Genomic DNA, 21,356 nt, shown 5'->3' on the forward strand with positions numbered 1-21,356 from the left:
CAAAGGTAATTGAGGTCACGTGATATTTTGTCAAAAAAATTGCATTGCTAAGTTATCCGTACATACCAAAAATCAGACCTCTGGGTCTATTGGCTCGCTCAAAATTAGATATGCACATAATTAATGAGGAACAATATGTGGCGTCATAAGGTGTCCCATCATACCAAATATGAAGGGTGTAGCATTAGTGATTACTGAGTTATGGACAAATATGTATATTTGAGGTCAAAGGTCACCAAGGTCACATGACATTTTGTCCAAAAAAAATTGTATTGCTAAGTTATCCATATATACCAAAAATCAGACCTCTAGCTCCATTGGCTTGCTCAAAATTAGATATGCACATAATTAATGAGGTACAATATGTGGCGTCATAGGGTGTCCCATCATACCATATATGAAAGGTTTAGCACTTGTGGTTACTGAGTTATGGACAAATATGTATATTCGAGGTCAAAGGTCACCAAGGTCATGTGACATTTTGTCAAAGCGTCTGAGATATCTGCGTGAACGGCTGGACTCACATGGATGGACTAACGGACTGACATGACCCAATCTATGAGCCCCCTGGACTTTATCTGTGGGGACTAAAAACTGTGTCACTGCATCCTTTTTGCAATATGAATACGATGAGAAACTGAATTTTTATTTTTCTTGGCCTTATACATGGGAGTCTATGGACTGCCTTATACATGGGAGTCTATGGCCTGCCTTATACATGGGAGTCTATGGACTTCCTTATACATGGGAGTCTATGGACTGCCTTATACATGGGAGTCTATGGCGGTGAAAACTAAAAAGTCCTCTAACACGGCCAAAGTTGATCGCATTGTAAAACAAATTGACGTGCACCTGTATGAGGTAGAGTACTATCCTTGTACCAAGTTTGAACGAAATTGCTCCAGGCGTCTCTGAGATATCTGCGTGAACAGACGGACGGACGCACGGACAGACGCACGGACATAACCAGACCTATAAGTCCCCCTGGACGGTGTCCGATGGGGACTAATTAAGTATGTGTACAGTCACATCAAATTTGGTTCAATATTTCTTGAGATATAGCCCTATGGCAAAAAAGTCATAAAATATGCAAATGAGCAATTAATTAATAAGCCACACCCACCAAAATCTAATCAGATCTAAGTCTCATCATGATAATACCAAATACCAAATTGCATGACATTGGACCTAAGGGTTCTTAAGTTATGAGTGGAACAAAATCTGTCTACGGACGGACGGACAGACGGACAGACAGACGGACGGACGGACAGACGGACACACACACAGACATTGTGGCGACAAAGGACACCTTTGGTGCTTCGCACCACGGTGTCCAAAAATTAACCTCAGCTTAGTTTTCTGGATCAAATTTCACTGCGAATTGATACCAAATATGACAAAATTATGTTCACAGCCTTAACCACCGTCTCACAAAATATCCTGGGTTGGTATAAGTCATTTAAGGTCACAGACTGAGAAAATTACCTAAATTATACAAATTTGGAGTTTCCCAACACTTTGAGCAGGAGATAACATCCTTCAGGACTTTTATACCAAATTACAAAGCTATCAGACAAGTACTTTATGAGAACAAGTTTTCTTGACCAACAATAACAATATTGTTTTAAAAATATGTTTTCTTGACCAAAAATGACAAAATTGTCTTAAGAATACAAATTTGCATATTTCTTGACAATTTCCACATATCCAACTATTGTCATCCCTGGGCAACTGTACACCAAATATAAAAGCTGTCTGTCCAACAGTTTTGAAGAAAAAATATTTTTTATGATTTTTTGACCAAAAATGACAAAAATTGCCCAAAGACGGTAATTTTGCCAATTCTGTTGTAATTTAAACAAATTAGAAGGGTAACATCCTTGCAAATATCCAACCTAAATTTGAGAGCAGTTGGGCCAGCGGTTTCAGAGAAGAAGAATTTTTACCTAATGAGAAAAATAACCAAAAAATTCAGCAAAAATACAAAATTCAAGATATCTTCACAATATACATATATACCAACTGTATAAGGTCCACCTAAGGTACTTGCCCACTAATTTTCAAAGTTATCGAAACAGTGGCTCTTAAGTTATTTCTTTTTGACCATTTTCACATTTTTAAAGCTCATTTGCATAATTTTAGCAATGCAAACTTCATTTGAACAAAATTCAATCTATAGCCCAGAGTGCATTAACACACCAAATACTAAGCTTAAAAGTGCAGCGGCTCGTGAGTTTTTGATGTTGACGGACATACTTTTACATACATACATACATACATACATACAACATACATACAGACAGACGCCACCAACTTCAGCTTATACAATAACCTCACATTGGTATACCTACTGTGAGCTAAAAATTCCACAAAACACAAATTAGCAATTAATTGATGCAATATTGACATATCTCATTGTGTGCTATCAGAGCTCTGTGTGATGAACATCTGAAGTTTTATTAAATTTAGTGCACTCATTCTAGAAACAGAGGTCTTTTCCAAAAAGTCAATGTCAATGACATAGTCCCCGCTTTTATAATGCCAGATATGAACTGAAACTGCTCACGTGTTTCATTATACCGGTATTCAGCGTTCTCACCAGGCCGCGATTCCGCGACATTCTCGCGTATTTTTCTGTTTTGTCGCGGATTTCTTGGGCGTGCGCGCCAATAGTGGCGCGCCTTTGAAATTATAAACGTTCGTGGTGCCAGCCGTACGGCCGGCCGGCCGTATCATACAGCCAATACTTTTCACCATGGACGTAAATGATTGACGCGAGTAATTACACTTCCTGGTTGAAACCGAGGCAATCTGGAGGCAATACCCGTCAGAGGGCGTACTTAAGCCACAGTCACTTGTGATTCGATACATGATGGCCGATGTGTGGATGCATTACGTATACCACACAGCGGCCGTCGTGTATTGAACCACACGAGACCTGTGGTAGTCTGACGCACTTGACGTGTTCGCCTTGCATGCATACCGGTACATGTCCACGGAATTTTGGAAAGCTGGAGGCGTCATGGGCACGATAAATATTTTCATAGGCTACGACAACAATAATCCGAACTACAAAAACACAAGAATGTAAAGCTTGTATTTCCCTAAGGAATTACATGAACATTTTTCGAAAACAACGAACTCGAAGCTGGTAGCATTATACTGTGAGTTCCGCATGGCAACCAGAGTCTTGACGGGAACGCGTTATAGTGTTCGTGCCGTTGAGATTCAGTGAATTTTTGTTCTCGAAAAATAACGCAACTTTGTCTGAGATAATTTTTAGGTCTTTGCTATGTTTGGAATTATGTATAAACTTCGCGGGACATACGTGTTGTGTGATGTTATCAGGCATTTGCTCCGTTCCTCGCCCACGCTACCTAGTACCCACGACTGGAAATGATCGACAACTGGCCCACTGCCGATTGATAATATTATTCCAAAAGTAGTTCAGAGGTTTAAATGTGGAATAGTTGGAGGAAAGTTCTCTTATTATGCAAAAAATTATCAATTCTTGGCTTGCGCATGTGATAAGTATATTATTCCAGGCGAACATATACGTGAGAACATGGACGTCTTTTTTCCATGCTTCAATCAATTGACAAAATTTGTAGCCTTGGCTGGCGACCAAAATTTCACGTCAAAAGTTGATGATTGTTTACAAACATCATAGGGATATGTTTCCTGATCTAAATAAATGCTGACTTGGCCTGTTCCTTCTGCTGGTTGTGAAAGGGGGTTTAGTGTGCGAAAAAAACGTAACTAATGACAGGAATCAACTGGGAGCTGAACGGCTGGACACTCTAGCAACTACTGTTATTGTAGAGGGCCCCGAAATGGACTTTCACACTGGAAAGAACGAAAATCCCATAGACTTTTCATTAAAAGGCACTGATATTCAATATCAGTTGATATGTTCACCGAATGTTTACAAAAAGTTGTTAAGTTGAATGAGTTGTTGAGTCCTTTATTTTTTCCATGCATAGAATAAGGTTCGTATTTGCAGTTTGACTTTTTTAACATATTTATATATTGTCTCACAAAAATCATCCGTTGTCCCGCTTTTTTTTGGTCAGCGGGACAAAATGTCCCACAATTTTTTTTTTCTGGTGAGAACACTGGGTATATTGCAGTTTTGTGTAAATTTGAACCTTTGCCACATGTTTGCAACTTCATTGAAAGTATTATGATCAACATAATGAACAATATTCACCACATTAATTCTAAAGGGCCATGAAGTATATAAATATGTAATTAGCTGAAATGAAAATATTAAAGTTCTTTGACTGCTGTCATTGTATCACCACTTTATTGAGCAAGTGTAATTGCCTTTGGTCAAGTCCTTCAAGTCCTTTATGCCGAACTGTGAAAGCTCATTAGATATGCAAATTATAAATTAGTTGACATAAAAATGCGAAATGACTTTCAGTATTGGTATAACCTGGTATAATCATCAATGTATATATCATGTTTTGCCGACTTTGAAGTAAATCCCGGTATGTATCCATAATTAGGAATGTTCATTAAATATAAAAATTAGGAATTACCTGAAGTGAAAATGAGTAAAGTCTTTCAATAATATTGTATCATAGTATCTTTGATGCACATAGCAAGTTTCATCAACTTTGGTCAAGTCAATTCAAATATATATCTCTAATTTCAAAAGTTCATTAAATATGCAAATAAGGAATTTCCTGAAGCTAAAATGGTTAATGACTTTCAAAAATGTTGTATTGAAGTATCTTCTATATATGTAGCAAGTTTCATAGGCTTTGGTCTTGTCAATTCAGATACATATCCCTAATTAGGAAACTTCATGGCCTTGGCTGAAGTTAAAATGCTTAATGACTTTCAGTAATGTTAAATTATAGTATCTTCAATATACATGCCAAGTTTTGTCAATTTTGATCAAGTCCAATCATATATATATCCCTAATTAGGAAAGTTCATTAAATATGCAAATCAGCAACTTTCTTTCGTTCACGTCACCCCTTAATGCCCCTCACAGCTGATATATCGTGTGATCAACATTTGTAGCAAATCTCATCAAATTCTTTGCAGTCCTTCTCAATGTTTATCTGTTGTGTGAGCAAAAAATGGCTTTCACAAGGCCATATTGGATTGTATCACTGAGCAAATCAACTTGCATATGTATGTCACTAAGAGTAATCCTTGTACCAAGTTTGAATGAAATCGCTCCAGGCATCTCTGAGATATCTGCGTGAATGGATGGATGGACAGATGCACGAACACACAGACTCACGTGAGGACTTGATCAAACCTATGTCCCCCAGACGATGTCCATCGGGACTAATAAGAATTCAATGTAAAATACAATAGTTGCTTTTTTCTACATAGGTACTTTTGTTTCAAGTGAGCTATTACCTTTCAGAAAATAGTACCATGTTTGTGAGTTAAATGAATTTTTATGATTAATACTGAAGTGGAGATTTTTTCCCTAAATATACTCCCTTTGAGTAAACTATTGCTACCATAGTAAACTTTAGATTCTCTGCTGTTTGAAAATATATAGTATGAGGGGGTTTCCTTGTCATCTTAGATGAGAAATATTCCTTTGAAAAAAATACCGCAATTATACGGTGTTGCTCACATTTGATCAGAATTGGTATATACCAGTATGGGTACCAAAGATCAACAATAAATGTTGTTTCTATCTGTTCAGTGCAGGAAAATTCTACATGGATGTTATGACAATGATTTCTGCACAGTGCAACCAGAAAAACAACAAGAAATATTTAAACCAGAAAAACAAGAATGACAAAAGTAAATAAGGTCTGAAACTTTAGGTACTGGAGGTCAACTTTAGCAACATGCATAGCAGAAACAGCTAGTCCCCCTTAGTTTGAGCAGGTCTGTTAATATGTAACAGTTCATAAACAATGACAGGAAATGACTCAAGGTCAGTGGAGTAGCCTGTTTCAGTCACTGGCATGCCACCACTCCTGCACATTTGCAGGATTTCCCTTTTTCTTACCTCATTTGCACATTTTGGACACTGACGTGTTCGTTTTAACAACGTCACATCTCAACCCCTGCATCTACCTGTACACCAAATACTGAGATGGTAGCTTTGGCGGTATGGAAGCTTTTGCGTGTGACAGAAATACATCCACAAATACATACCCATGTACATACATACAGACATACAGACGCCACCGACTCAGCATATAAGCTCTATTTGGTATTTATATACATACCAAATATGAGCTAAAAACTCTGTTGGCAACATGCAGCTCCTCCTTAAGTCAGTGTGTTGCCATGCAGATTGGCTGACAGGTAAAAGTGTCACCTAACTTGATTGAAAATTAAAAATGAAAGTCAACTTTAACTCTTACCAGGTCTTGTGTTTCTTCAAAGATGGTTGTACCTTCTGCATTCTTGACTTTGTCATTTGGAAAGTCTGTGTGTTCTACCACATGATCATCTATTAAATTCTTGCTGTTTAATGTTGTCAAAGAACACAAAAAATTCTACATGAGCATTCAAGCTACCAAAGATGTAGACAAAAATTGTGACCATTATGGAACATACTGAATTTATTTAAACTTGAACTACTAGTAATACCATGATAGGGCTGGGCCTATAAGTTTGTCCATGGTAAGATTGGAAAATTTAAATTGAAAGTGACAGTTCATTGTTCACGGAGTCGGAAGATGGATTTTATTTTATACAGACAGGTGTTGATGGTCTAACTGGTTCCACAAACAGCAGCTTGCTTTGCCTGACTACCCTGCATACTTTGTATGTCATGATGGCTGCTATCGAACAATGTTATATATTTCAGCCTGGGCAAAAATATTGGTGCCTTTGAATACAGTGTCATTGCCAAATAGTGAAATGTCCAACACAAACATACATCTACCAAGGAATCTCTATCAATGTCATCCTGTACACGTGTGTACAGTACTTGTGAATGATCAAAAATGGGTTGTTTAATTACTAGATCTGCACCTCAACAAAACCTCTTGTTGATACAACACATGGATATTTTCAAGCCACATTTTTGTAAAATATGGTGTGTCAGCTGCTCTTTAAATATTAACAAACTTCTATCTTTAAATATTTACTATTCCTAATGTCATCTTTGGACATATGATAATTAGGTGATTCAATAAATAGTGTCAAATGACACTTTGTTCACATTCAGTAAGATGTGGCAGGCCAGAGTGATTGTATGTCAGATGTTTAATAGCTTCTATTGGCCTTAGCTTGTAATGTTCATAATGTCAAGTACACTTGAGCGCATTTTGATGCATGTATCGGATGTTGTGTAATTTATATTTTTACCCGCAATGCGGTTCAGAGCAAAGCAACAGAAGCTGTTCCATACCTGTGGGTGAAGGGACTGTGGTTAAAGCAAAAGGGCCCTCTATCAATACTCTGCGTACATCAACATCTCAAGCTCTCATTGTACAGAGGAACATGGTGTGCAAAGTGTTTTTAGCTACTATAGACTATAGTCTATAGAAGCTATTGGGATGGGTATCCGTCCGCCGTCCGGCGTCAGTCTGTATGTATGTATGTATGTATGTATGTATGTATGTATGTATGTATGCCTGTTTGTGAGGCGTCCATCCACTCAAATATCTTGAGAACCACAGTACTTACTGATTTGATATTTGTTGTGTAGATGAAAAATATGATTTTGAGAAACTGGTTTTTTTAATTTTTTGATATTGTTGAAAATAGGCAAATTAATGCCAAAAAAGGCGTTTTTGGTTAAAAATCTTCTTCTTCATAACGGCTGGTCAGACAGCTTTGTTATTTGGTAGACAGGTCCCTAGGGATAACCAAACTTAGATTTGTTAAAACTGTGATGAAATATGCAAATCTGTATTTTTACGGAATTTTTTTTTTCCATTTTTGGTCAGGCCATCCTGAAATGAGCTATCAAAGATATCCACCTTCTTTATCAATACATGTGTCACATAACACAGCAGAGCTCTGTCGACTGTTGAATCGCTTGTTTTTTCAAAACCGCTGGTCAGACAGCTTTAATATTTGTTTACAAGTCCCTAGGATGACCTTAGTGAGATAATTTCATACAGTCAGGAAATACTTAATTTTGTATCCATGTCTATAGTAGCTTCAGGGACTTTGGCCCTATGTTTTAAGATATGATTTTGTATAAATTGGAGAGATTCATGCAATTGTGCTTTCTATAGAAAACACTGCATTACTAAGACATGGCTTGACCAATTCCATTCAAACTTAGCACATGGACATTCTACTATGACTTTAATACACAAACCAATTTTGCCACACGAACTGAAATGATAGTACCATACACAAACATTACTATTAAAATCAAAATGTGGGTTAGTGACTCGAAAAAACGCTTCATTTAGTAGGGAGTATGTCATCAGAAATGACTAGCTTTTGTAATGCACAACTTACAATGTCACCGTCAGCTGTACAAACCACTTCAAGCGGCGTGCTCCACAACATATATCACATGTCACCCGACCGGATCCAGAACACCTTGAACATCTGAAAAAAGTAAGACAGACAATGAAAATTCACTGTAAATACCTATGGACTGATATCACTAATTGTGCATACCGTACTCGTCCGAGTATAAGCCCCCGGTTCGGCAACACTTAACAGCTGTAAAACTAGGGGAGGGGCTTATACTCGAGCAACCCCATGTTATCTGGCATGGACGCATAATTTATGCTAATTTTATGCACGATTTTTTTCAACACCACTCGATCTTTCTATCGCTTTCAAAATCGACTTACACATCCAAAGAAACTGATTGTACAATCTCTGAACACAGAAGTGACATTTTGGTGAAATTCAGCGTCAAAAAACCCCCAAACTTGAAACAAAGACGTCATGTATGCTGCTGATCAACAGTAATGTGAACAGGCATGCATTGCTTACACGGAAAGGCAACTCAATATTCCAGTATCAAACTGTCTACATCTTGTGAAAACAACAACATAGCAGTGAAAATTGTAATAGTCACCAGGAAAAGTCTTCACAAATGAAAGGATAATTGCTTCAAACAAAAGAAACTGCATGTTTCAAGCATGAAAACATCGTGGCTGTGCATGAAAATGAACAATGGCCGACGTGAGTGAGACTATTCTATTTAGGCGACGGGGGTGAGTAGGGTCAAAGAATCAAGATAGTACTGGGAAAACGTGTCATTTTCCTTACGATGCTGTCAAGGGAACTCCAGTTTCCCATTGTTTTAACATCTTTTAATAGTTTCTTTATTGTCTAAAAGTAATTTTACCAAGTTAAATGACCAAATATACTCTCCTAACCTTTCTGTATTTGAGTTACACTAGGGTAGGGGCTTATACACGGATGTAATGCATTTTCTAAAATCCTCTGAAATCAGTAGGGGGGCTTATACACGAGCAGGGGCTTATACTCGGACGAGTACGGTAGTTTATGTGCTGGAATAATAAATGTTGTGTATGTAAATTTCCCATTGTCTTGTAAACCAACTAAGGGCGGCAATTTAATGTATGTATCTGTATAATTTGGGTAAGTGGTTAGCTGACCAAGTGAACAACTGAAGAAAACTTTTGATGGAAAGCCCATGTAATATTACAGGGGATTATGTACTTCAGCAATCTTTATACCTATGGGATGAAAACCTGGGCCCTGCTTCTGTGTGACTGGCTTTCTGTACTATTCTGTGATCTCTCTATGCTCGTTTGGCAGTAAAATCCAATATGGCCACCAAACAGCCACTCTCTTACAGTTTATCATGTTCTAATCTATTGTTCACCAATGCATTTCTATTGAAGTTGGTAGTGGGACAATACACACTGATGTCCATTTTGTGTGCCCCTTTTGTTTCGATGCAATCCAATATACATATGGCTACAAGGTTTTCCTTATGCAAAAATGATTATCAATGCAAGTTACTGAATCATTGTGAAATGAATATTGAGAAATCTTCTAACCTACCTTTACATTTGGCTTTTGTATGTTAGTTCACCTAATTTGCTTGTGAAAGATTAAATTTCTAAAATTATTAAAGCAAAAAAATGAAAATTCAACAAACCTTTTTTTACCAGACCCATGGCATGAGGAACAGCTCCTTGTATGAGTTCTATTGTTGGAACGATATGTCTTGCGACCTCTACCGCCACAGCTGGAACATTTCACCTAAATGAAAAAGGAAGAACCTAATATGTGATTAAGTTATAAATTCTGATGCTTACAGCAACTGCTCACTTCTGAAGAGCTGTTCCATGTCAAAAGGCAACATTCATCATTAAATGTTTGTATCTGCAGTCTACTGTGAACTAAAGGTGCTTGTACAGTCATCAAGTTTTCCAAGTATTTGGTGCAAGTCAAGCCATTCGGTATCAGCACCAGAAAAGAACAGAAGCATGCAGGTAAACCAGTAGTCTGATCATTGCAAAGACATCTTTCTTTCTATTTTTTAGATGAGGAGATGAATTTCGTCAATATCAAAGTATGTCAAAACCATCTTTAAGTCTGATTAATTTTGACACCTTACCATGATTTAACAGATTGCCAACTTTGTAAGTTTTGCCTTCTGTTTTGTATCATCTCAGTGCAAGATGTATTTTATCATTTAATTTGTTTTAACTGTAACTTCTCCAGTTACAGTTTATGAAACACAATAGGCACTGATTTAGCAAATCATGTATCAACATAACACGCATTTCCGATTCACAGATATCACTGTAGTATACATTTAATTGTCCTTTTTAGTCAATAACTCTAGGCTGTTCAAAGAAAATTGAAGGAAATTTGAAATACTTAGTGTCTGTATCGCTTTTTTGGCAGGTATCGCAAGCTGGTAGATAAATACAATATCTCTCTTCGACAAATGATCACTGATGGCATCGGTGACATGGGGCCTTAGTTAGTGACCACTACCTATCTGACTTACAGATTGATATATGGCGGGTGCCACATGTGGGGCAGGATGCACTTACTATTTTCGAAACACCTGACATCACTTCTTGGTCTTTTGGCCAGAGGTCCATATATCTTTCTTTCATGAATTTGACTTTGTTTGTGTACCGTCTATTTACTGTCTGTTCTGTGCTGTTTTGTGTCTATGTTTACAACTATTGTCTTACAAATTTTGACCTAGTGTTATTGGATTATGGATTGGTATGATTGCGATTATTTAAACTGAGGATGTTGATCCTCTCCAGGTGAAGGTTAGAACCTGATTATGATGGTCAGTGTCATCAAGCGAATGATCCATGTCAGCGGTCGCACCGTCTTTAGTATCACAATCAGAGTCTGATTCTGATGCAGAATGAACAGGTTTTTGTCATTTGATAAGTGGTTTCAGAGAAAAATTTATGACTCGAAAATGGAAAAATTGCTCCAAGAATACAAGCATGTTAATATTGGCACCCTTTTAACAAAATCTCATGATGGGTCATGTCTTTCATAACATTATGGTTTAATCAACAGAAAAATTTAAGGTACTCTTCCCCTTGAAGCACAACTTTTACTCTAAAACACATGTGGATGTTACAGTGCTGATGTTATTGAAATTAACTTTTTTTGTGTAAACTGTGCATTGAACTGAAGTGATCGGTCTGCCTAGTAAAAATTGCTTATGGCTAAAAATATTTTATCATTTTTACCACGTCAGCAAAGTGTGGCTATGGCAAAAAAAATCCTAACCCAACACTGTCATCACTGACAATCTCAAATCTGATTGGAGCAAATTTTCATTTTCCTACAGTCCACAGTTTGCATCAATGATTAGCAGAAAATATCTTGGGGAAATGCAGTTTGGAAAAAAACCAAAAATGTAGAATGAAACAAACTGGTTGAAAGAACATAGGGACCATAGAAATAATCCAGTATATGGTTTGGATTGGTCATGAGTACTATCAACATGACAAAACTCAAGGTCCTAGGGGTGATAGTCAGTCTCAGACTGTCAGGCTAACTTAAAGTTTAATTAGCATGCTGTATAATAATAAAGTACATTTGTAATGTGCCTAATCTCTGAACAGAGCTCTAGGCGCAATAGTAACAAAAAAAAAATATAACAGAGGAAATGAATGAACCACCGGGACTGGAGACTAGGTAAACGAAAAAGGTTAAACTACTGTTTAAAGAGAAAAGTCTTGAGGGAACGACGGAAAGAAAGGGTAGAGCTGGAGTGGCGAAGGTCAGAAGGAAGTTTGTTCCATAATGCAGGGCCAATGTAAGAGAAAGATCTCTCGCCAAAAGTCTTTGTGGAAACTCTTGGAATACTGAGAAGTCGAGAATCTGAGGAAGAACAGAGTTGTCTTTTTGGAGTGTATTGATGTAGAAGTTCAGAGAGATATTGCGGTCCTGTACCCGTAACTGAATTGAAGCAAGTAGATACAACTTTGTAGTGGATACGAGAACTAATAGGCAGCCAGTGTAATTTTTGCAAAAGGGGTTGGACATGATCGTACTTTTTAGCATTACAGACGAGACGAGCGGCAGCATTTTGCACTCTTTGCAACTTGTCTATAAGCTGTTTAGGGCAACCAGAGAGGAGACAATTGCAATAATCTAAACGAGACTGAACAAGTGCAGAGACCAACGTTTGAGTAGCCTGTAAGGAGAGAAAGTGACGAATAGAGCTAATTTGTCTAATTTGAATGTATGCAGCTTTGCAAATTTTCTGCACATGTTCACACATATTCATGTGAGAGTCGAGTGTGACTCCTAAGTTTTTGACACTGGGGGCGAAATGTATGCCTCTGTATGTCTCTGTGTGTTTCTTACTCCAGCTTTTCTTGACTTTTTGTTTAGCTTGAAACTATTTAGATACTTACAATTGGCTCAATCTATCCATAGGCCAACTTGAGACACAATACTTCCCTTAGAGTGAGTATTGGTATATAGGGTTAAAGTCGTGAGTTGCCTCAAATCAATTAATCATATGACTGTAGAAAATTGACTAATGTAAACTTAAAATTTATTGTACAAATCATTGATAAATGCTAAAGAGAAAAGCTTACCTTCCCAGAACCTCTGCATTTACTACAGGTGATCTTCCCTGTGCCACTACATCTGTGACAAGTTTTCACCACAGCTGTGTGTGGAACTTCAATAAGACAGACCTCCTCATAAAATAACGCTTGTGGTCGACAGTGAATTTCCCAAGGACCTGGTGGTGTGCCATTTTCTGGACCATCAACTTCTCCACCTGGTATGGAAAGTTGGAGAAAAGTTAATGAAATCACAGCTGATCTCACTGATAGTAAATCTAGTCTCAATGGAATATAATAGCACTTTTCCTTTTCTCATGCTGGGCATACAAATGAATGACTGTCCACATAATATCAGCAATATTATACTATACCGGTACATGTGCTAGGCTGTAGAGTAATTTTATATAGTTTCATTTGTAAGATCTATTCTTTCTAAATACATGTAATGTGTGGTATGCTTATGCTATTTTCATTTTTTTATTTATAGATTTTTACATTTTTTCCTTGTATTTCTTTTGTATGTACAATGTATATTTGTTTTCTTCTATTGTGTAACCCTTTTTTAAAAACTATCTACTGTGGATTGACCAATCAGAGTGCTCAATTCAGGGTGTTTTGTTTACATGTCAAGCCTTGGTCACCAAATTGCAGAAACGAATGACAGCGCCGTAGTAAAGTATTGTCCAATCAAAAGTGAACATGTCATATTCTGTAGACATCTGGTACGTTTTTTCCCTAATATTCAAATTTGGTAACACAGTGGAAACCAGCTGCAACACAAAATCTGCGGTGGTACAAACATAAACTAATGTGCCCTAGGGTATTTATAGGATGTTCCATTACATTGGAAGGCTATTTCATAAATAAAAGTTTTAATTCATATCCTAAACATGTTACATTGACAAAGGGGACGGTTGACGTAAACACATTGAAAACGAAAATATATCAGTTAGGGGCGATAGTTTTTAAGTCGGATAAAACCCTCGTACTTGGGCTCTTCTGGTATATAAAGTCCAACCCTACGATAAAATGTCTCGGCCGATAAAATGTCGAGGCCGCAGAAGAGCCCTTGTACTCGGGCTTTATCCTATACTAAATATCCTAGAATTATTGTGTGTTAATAAAGTATTATCTTATCAATAACTACACTTACAAAAATGTTCATGAGAAAACATTGAGGATTTACATTTTCAAAGGAACCTCTTGCTGATATAATTCCACAAATTATCAATCACTGATGCAAAGAGATACATAACAGTTGAAAATGATATGAAATTCAAAACGATTTACCAGAAAGACCCTGATTGTATTTGCTGTGCACATGTTGTAACAGTGTTACTGGTAATCACTTACCTCTGTACGGTTTAAATGCATGCTTTGTGGAGCGGTCCTCAGTAAAAGTGACCAATTTGTACTGGTATACGATAGAAATAAAATAAATTATATTGAGCAGAGGCATTCACAAGATATATGAGTATTTACAGTATTTTGCCCAGGATTTGAACAGGTGGGACACAGTGACCAATAATGGTTAAAATAGGGGCACACTGAGTTAAAATTGGGGTCACTGAATGAGCAAAGCACATGAAGCAAAGTAAAGTTACCATGGTGGAAAGGCATTGGAGGGCTGTTTTCCATTGAAATTTGATATCATGAATACATTTATTTTAAAATTAAGATTGTGCGACCACTCCTATAATGATTTGTGACAAATTGGTGGTATTTACCGGTACACAGTCCCCTGTACATAACCATCACAATGATACAGATTGTTCTGTATTGAATAATGTTGAATAATGATGTTCTGTATTGAATAATGTTGAATAATGATCTTTGTCTGAAAGATTTATGAGAGGGGGAGAATCACAAGACATTTAACAGGGTTGGCGCTAGGCTTTGTACCGGTAGTTTGTACGTGCATTGCACGCAATGGTTACATTTTTTCACGTGCAGACCCACTTTTTTTGAGTACAATAAAACACAATGTACTGCCGCCCGTCCCTCCCAGTGTAACTGGAATCGCCAAATCTTTCTGACCTTCACCACATATGCAATGGTACATATACATCAGTGTGCAATGGTAAATAGTGAAACGTCAATTCATTCAACAACTTTTTATTTTCTGAATTTTCTCAGTTTAAAGCTGATGGGAACAGGAAATGCAAGGAAAAAACCACAAGAAGTGCGTTAATAAAACAATGTGCAACAGGTCACGTCTCCAACCAGTCTACGTTGTCTTATTTTGATACATACTAGTAAATCAAAATGTTTGCTCTTTGTCATGCATATGTACGACGTCAATGCTATGAAGTTCAAACGAAATACCGCTGCTTAGAAATAGACTGCAGCAAAAACAAAGGTTCAACTATAACAAGACAAATTCATTTTACATCATTAATTGGATTTGGAAGAGCAGCTATCTACTATACTTTTTCAATTCTTGAAGTATGATTGTGAGACCTATCTGGCAGCAGAAGAAACATGATCGATAATTAACGCCTTTGTTTTCGGGAAAGGAAAATTTCCCCAGCTCTATGAAAGTCAAATACTGCCATGTCTGGTCCTTCAATGGATACCCACATCAGTGTTTGTAGCTGGATTTCACCAAGACGGCTTCGGAACTTTGACTGAATACGGCTTTGGCAGGAAAATCCATGTTCACACTCGACACTGGTCAATGGAATGCATATCAACTAATTGCTAACATCATGCACACATCCACACTTACAACAAGTGACAAACTTTGCAATGTTTTAGGCAACTTTTTTACAGACTGACCTACCCATGACCTGTTGCAATATTGTTACTTTTACCTCAGAATCAGGGGAGCAAGCAAAGTAATAATACAGATATCGTTGCCGAGCAACTGTCAATGTCTATTTATAGCTGGCAACTATCACAATAGTGTGTGGGTTTATTCTAATGTACCAAACACAATAGGGGTGCAGTGCTCGCAACAACTTGTACTTTTATGCGTGCAATCACCACAGTCTTGTGTGAAAACGTAAACAATTTGCGCTAACTTATGCCCTGATTTAAGTATTGGAACTAACTTCACACATGGACACTGGAGCTGGCTCCACGGTCTATGCTTCACATATATAGGATATTTGTGAATTAGCCGGAAACTCAGTTGGAATAAATGGTATGTGACACACAGACTTTTTAGAATATCAGAGCAGCATAAGTCTTAAAAAATAACTCTCTCCCCCTCTCTCTCTCTCTCTCTCTCTCTCTCTCTCTCTCTCTCAGGAGTTTGAGCACATTACAGCTAAAATCATTACTTACATGTAGAGCATTTGATGGCAGGATGTTGTTGATATTCATTTCACGGGCAGCTCTTTTACCATAGCAACAATGCTCAGTTACATAGTCCAATAGCGAATCTCTGGCATCATCTTCACTGAGGTATATGATACTAGACAAGTTGAACGAAATATGGATACATGATGATAAATCAGTCACAATGTATGAAGACTCACATTGTTACTATAGTTTACCCATGACTTATTACTTAGTTTTCAGGTTATAAGATGTTGCCAATGGTATCGGTCCTGTCTTATTGATTCAGAGTTCAGAAAGGTTTGATAATCAACAACAAAGCTTAGGTGAAAACTGTCTTTCCAACAGTAAGGGGCCACGGATAATTAATTGAGTTTGGCCTCAACCCTCCTCCCCCTCCCCTAAATGAAAGTTTGGAAGTATGAAAATCCAATCAAGCCTCATTCTGTATTAGCATACCTACAATCAGTAATTACGTCACTATGAAATCACACATACGGAACCATCATCCCGGCATACCCATCTCTCAGTCCCTCCACAAGGGCCGTGCCAATCTACCGAATAATTAATCTTTGTTCTGTGCCAACTCAACAACGATGCACCCAAAAGAATGAAATGACTTGAAAGAAACAGTGTATTCAAAATGATTGTTACGTTATTTTTGCATGTTAAACCACATGTATGTCAAAAGAATGCTTATGTAGTGCCGGTAGCGCACTAGCATATCTAATGGTATACAAACAATATACCAGTAGTACAACATTTTGTGATACATAAAAATGTGTAACGAGATGTTGGGATATAAAAACCTATTACCGTAGATACGCTTTGCACTGCTGATAGCGAAGCTAAAAACAGCCTATTTCTAGAAGAAATTATAATATAAGTTAGGGAACACTCACTAGGGTGGGAAACCCCTTTATCTGTTTCTTTTTATAATTATAAACACTTTCTGATCAAAACATATAACAAAACAATTACAATAATTTTGATTTGTGTAGAGCCACAACTCAACAAAACCACTGCTCATCCAACCATCTGGTATCCTCAAGATATCAAGATTACTTCAAACTGTCACTACTCACACAAAAAGCCAAGTGAATAACATGAGATCAATATCCATATATCAACTGAGTTAACGTTGGGGCATTGCGTACAATTGTAAAAACTTCCACTGTGCCCTGCAATAGATCTATTGGTATTATTAACACAAGGTTTTGGGCATGCTTAAATTGATATGATCCTTTTTCCAAAATTTCTGATTTCATTCGTTCAAGCTTGAGTTTAGTTGAAAGTTTACAACCAAATACTTGCTATTGATTACATATATACATTTCAAAAGTTCCATCTGGATGTGCCAGAACATATGTCAAATGCCTGACAGCAAATTGCGTAACTATCTAGATTCTACCGTGCAAGCAGCTGTAAAGTCACAATGTTTGGACGTTATCTAATGGTACTGGTAAAACATCGCATCACCTAAAGTGTTGAAAAATTGAACTACTGTTAGTAATTAATTTAAGTATAAATATGCAATCATGTGCATCACTATCATACATTAATTGACTTTATTTCACTTTATCTTAACTTATTGATTCACAGAATGTATATTTTTTCACAAAAATTTAACGATGTTCAAAAGTCTGGCATGATATCATGCAGGAGACAGCTCTTCATAGGAGTTGTAAAGTGCATGGTCAGAGGACAATTACTCCTCATAAATGGATTGTTGTTGGAATACCTACTCTGCAAACTGATGCTGTGAATTGTCTGTCTGCAATGGAGGTGAATAGGGAGGAGGCACACTGGAATCTGTAAGAAATATGTCATCTTTTGGTTAATCTTACTTTAATTGACCAACTGGAATAGACTGATCATGGCGGTTATGAGAAACCATGATGACAACTATACTTGGCCATTAATGATAACGGCTGATCAATAGGAAATGCAATGCATGGATTCTGAAGTTTGATCAGGGAAAAGGGTAACTAACAGTGTAAGTCTGGTTATAGTTCAGAAGTGGCACTTTTTAATCTGAACTACTCATTTGCATTTGGCTGAATATTAACTGTCATCAGGTGAAGGTCTTAGGAGGCTTCATTTCTTTGACACAATTTTAAGGAAATGACTTACTTTTAACGACAAGAGACATGAATCTTGGCATTTCACATCTGTTTTTGTAAGAGTGAGTGCCAGGCCAGGCAATCTTCACTAAATAAATGTAGATTTGGTTCTTTTAAAGTCCCATTCTCGCGAGCCAGAGCATAATTTCCGCTCCGCTGACCTACACAAAACGGGTAGCGCTAAGTAAATGTTGCCGTAAAGAGGCATGTGGTTTACGACGATGTTAAAGTCCATGTACCGGTACCTTGATGCATCCACTGAACTGTACAGATTTAAATTTTGCAAGGGGAAATAGGTTGTCTCAGTAGCTTTAAGACAAATAGCCATCTCTTGTAGCTGTTACACTTATAGTATGGTGGTGACCATAACCCTTTCACCACCATGGTTTGTCCCAAATCCATTGTTTTCTATGGTAAAGTTGGACTTGTATACAGGGAACTGGGGGTGAAAGGGTTAAGTGGACTGCACGTCAATATCTGAGGTACCATTTAGCAGTGTACCGGTACAATGCAGATGTAATACCATGATGTTGCTTTCAAAATGGTTGTTCAATCCAAACTCAAAGATATTGGTAACTAATGCCTCTTTTACTTTCAAAAATCTTTTGCTTGTAAAAGTTGTTCTCTACATCACATTTTCCATGTTCTCTTTTGCATTTGCTTGATGATATTGAATTATTAAGCTATAATAATTCATAATTTACCTGTGAAACCCAAAGTTTCATATCCAGGAGGGGCGCCTAATTCACTTATATCTGGAGGGGGTATCTCTTCATCAGGAATATCCACATCAATTTCATCATCATCAAGTTCAACATCAGAAAGGTCATCTGTTGGTACTGAACTCCATGCTATTGAAATCGAAAGAAACAAGACATGTAAAAAGGCCACAGACGTACCAGTATTTAAATGTTACATTTCAATGTTTTATACCTGCCTTAAAGCAATCAACCTTGCACTCTGCCAAATCAAAGTTGTCATTTTGTGTCATCAGCACCACCACTTCTACAGGGTTTTCTCTCGACTGCACGATTGCACAAATTGCGCATTTCGAGCCTTTTTCTGCCCTTTAAAAATTACTGACTGCGCGAAAATCGCGCACAAAACACAGCACACAAATACGTCTGTATGATGATGACCCAAGTGCACAGTGTAGTGACCTGTAAATTTGCCGTTATTTCTATTCAGAATATTCCCCCGGAAAAGTCAAAATATCGCCTCTCATTTAATTTTGGTGATGTGCATAACGTGGACGCATCGAAAAGAAAACACAGTAAAGGACATAGTTGTGCTTCAGTCTCTATGGATACTAGTGCCATGCATTTTATGTTCATGTTTTGATAGGATATGTTGTTTAGGCCTAATGTCATTAGTAAGCATTAAAAAATACTGCCCCCTCAAATGTCAAGTTTGCCCCCTAATTTTGATGAATGGGGCAGAAATTGCCCGCTTCGGTGAACATACAGAGAAAACACTGCTTCTACTGCAGAGTATGTCTGGCATGTACATGTGTGCTTCTCAATGTTGCTCAGTTCTGTGCCTGACTGCCAGAGGAAAATGTGAGCTTCATCTGCACTTATTTTAGCCGAATTCCAAGGAAACAACTTATATCTAGCATAAGGTGCTAAAAAGGTGGCAAAATTTTTGACTGCAAGCCCATTTTCTGATGATTTTTCTCAGCAAATCCATCTTTTCTATCTATATCTCTATCTTTTCTTCCTATACAATGCATATAGTTCTTGGAATTTTTTCCACTTCAAACACTGTAATAAAGTTCAAAGTAGAGAAATTTCACAAGAAGATATAAGTGGACACCGAAAAAAACCTGCTCATTTCTTCGGTTCAAATGATGACTGTTTTGCTTGAGCAGATACTCAGTTTACCACCCCTGTACTGTAATGGTATGATCTACAAATACAGTCAAGGATACTATGTGCTCACATTTGATTTGATTCCTTTGCATCATGAATTTTCTCATATCCATCAGACAAAGTCAGTTCCTAAAACCCATCCATCGGGAAAAATCAGTCCCCAAAACCCAAATCTTATTGAAGATTCGCACGTGAGATGGGGCGCTACTCGAAATTCCAGGATGTCCGAGACTACGGTTATCTTCCAACCTCAACCCCAACCCCCGCGATAATAATGGCGGCTCCCTCAACAGGAATATTTGTGGCTTGATCAAGTTGTTGTCAATGGATGTAAAACATCCATGGTTGAGCCAAGCCTACACTACAGATTGCAGGGTGCCGTTTATTATCTATAAAGTCACTCCACACATATCACGACCTTGAAGAACAAAGCAGTGCGCGGTGCGTATGCGAAAGAAGCTAGCAAACGGCTCCACGGCCACAGCGTAGGAGGAGCTACCATAGACTTACCGGGGTCATAGGGAGGAGCAGTCGGCTGAGCCATTCTCGATGTTGTCTGAGCTCTGCCGTGATCGAAGCAAGTGACGCAGAGCAAGATCAGACTACGTTTCTTCTTCTCAGTAATTTAGACCTCTGAAATGATACTCTACACTTGAGCACCAGCATATAACAAACGCGGCGTTATTTCGCAATCACGCAGTACACTCAGTAACACTGTGTTCACGCTCAGTTTCAAAATTCAAGGCGTCTCCTCAAGTTTAGGGGGCGCCCTGTATGACATGTCAGTGGTGCACAGAGATGAGGTGACTTGTGTAGATTTGTTTAAGGGAGCGTTCAGTTATTACGGTCGGGGGTGGGCCGACAAATCCAGGGGGGTCACCTTAAATTTGAAAACTGCAAAGGGGGGGGTCATGTATTTTTCAAACAGCTCAGAGGGGGGTCACTTAATTTTCATAAGTATCAATCCCGTCAAAAAGCAGTTTCAGTGTTCAGAAATATTCTGGGAGATAAAAATGATTCGCTGCATTCTCAGTCTGAAGTCATTTAACTGTAAATCTGAGCAAAAGACTAATTATCTTGTCTTATTGTAAATCAAGCTCACTGTGGGCAATGAACAATTCCTA

At 37.7% G+C, this 21,356-nt stretch overlaps 1 protein-coding gene across 1 annotated transcript in view; it reads right to left on the reverse strand.

Annotated features, from left to right (window-relative positions):
- LOC139135784 (protein SSUH2 homolog) overlaps window positions 1-21,008 on the reverse strand; it is a 31,198-nt gene extending 10,190 nt beyond the window's left edge. The window contains exons 1-9 of the mRNA XM_070703483.1: window positions 20,743-21,008; window positions 19,066-19,212; window positions 17,984-18,050; window positions 16,245-16,374; window positions 14,310-14,370; window positions 12,984-13,171; window positions 10,046-10,149; window positions 8,416-8,508; window positions 6,354-6,456 (exon numbers count right to left, since the gene is read on the reverse strand). Coding sequence (XP_070559584.1) covers window positions 6,354-6,456; window positions 8,416-8,508; window positions 10,046-10,149; window positions 12,984-13,171; window positions 14,310-14,370; window positions 16,245-16,374; window positions 17,984-18,050; window positions 19,066-19,212; window positions 20,743-20,776 — 927 coding nt within the window. The 5' untranslated portion in view covers window positions 20,777-21,008. The remainder of the gene's footprint in view (window positions 1-6,353; window positions 6,457-8,415; window positions 8,509-10,045; window positions 10,150-12,983; window positions 13,172-14,309; window positions 14,371-16,244; window positions 16,375-17,983; window positions 18,051-19,065; window positions 19,213-20,742) is intronic.
- Between the last annotated feature and the right edge of the window lie 348 nt (window positions 21,009-21,356).

This window comes from Ptychodera flava, chromosome 6, assembly GCF_041260155.1.
Source record: "Ptychodera flava strain L36383 chromosome 6, AS_Pfla_20210202, whole genome shotgun sequence".
NCBI classification, from domain to species: domain Eukaryota; kingdom Metazoa; phylum Hemichordata; class Enteropneusta; family Ptychoderidae; genus Ptychodera; species Ptychodera flava.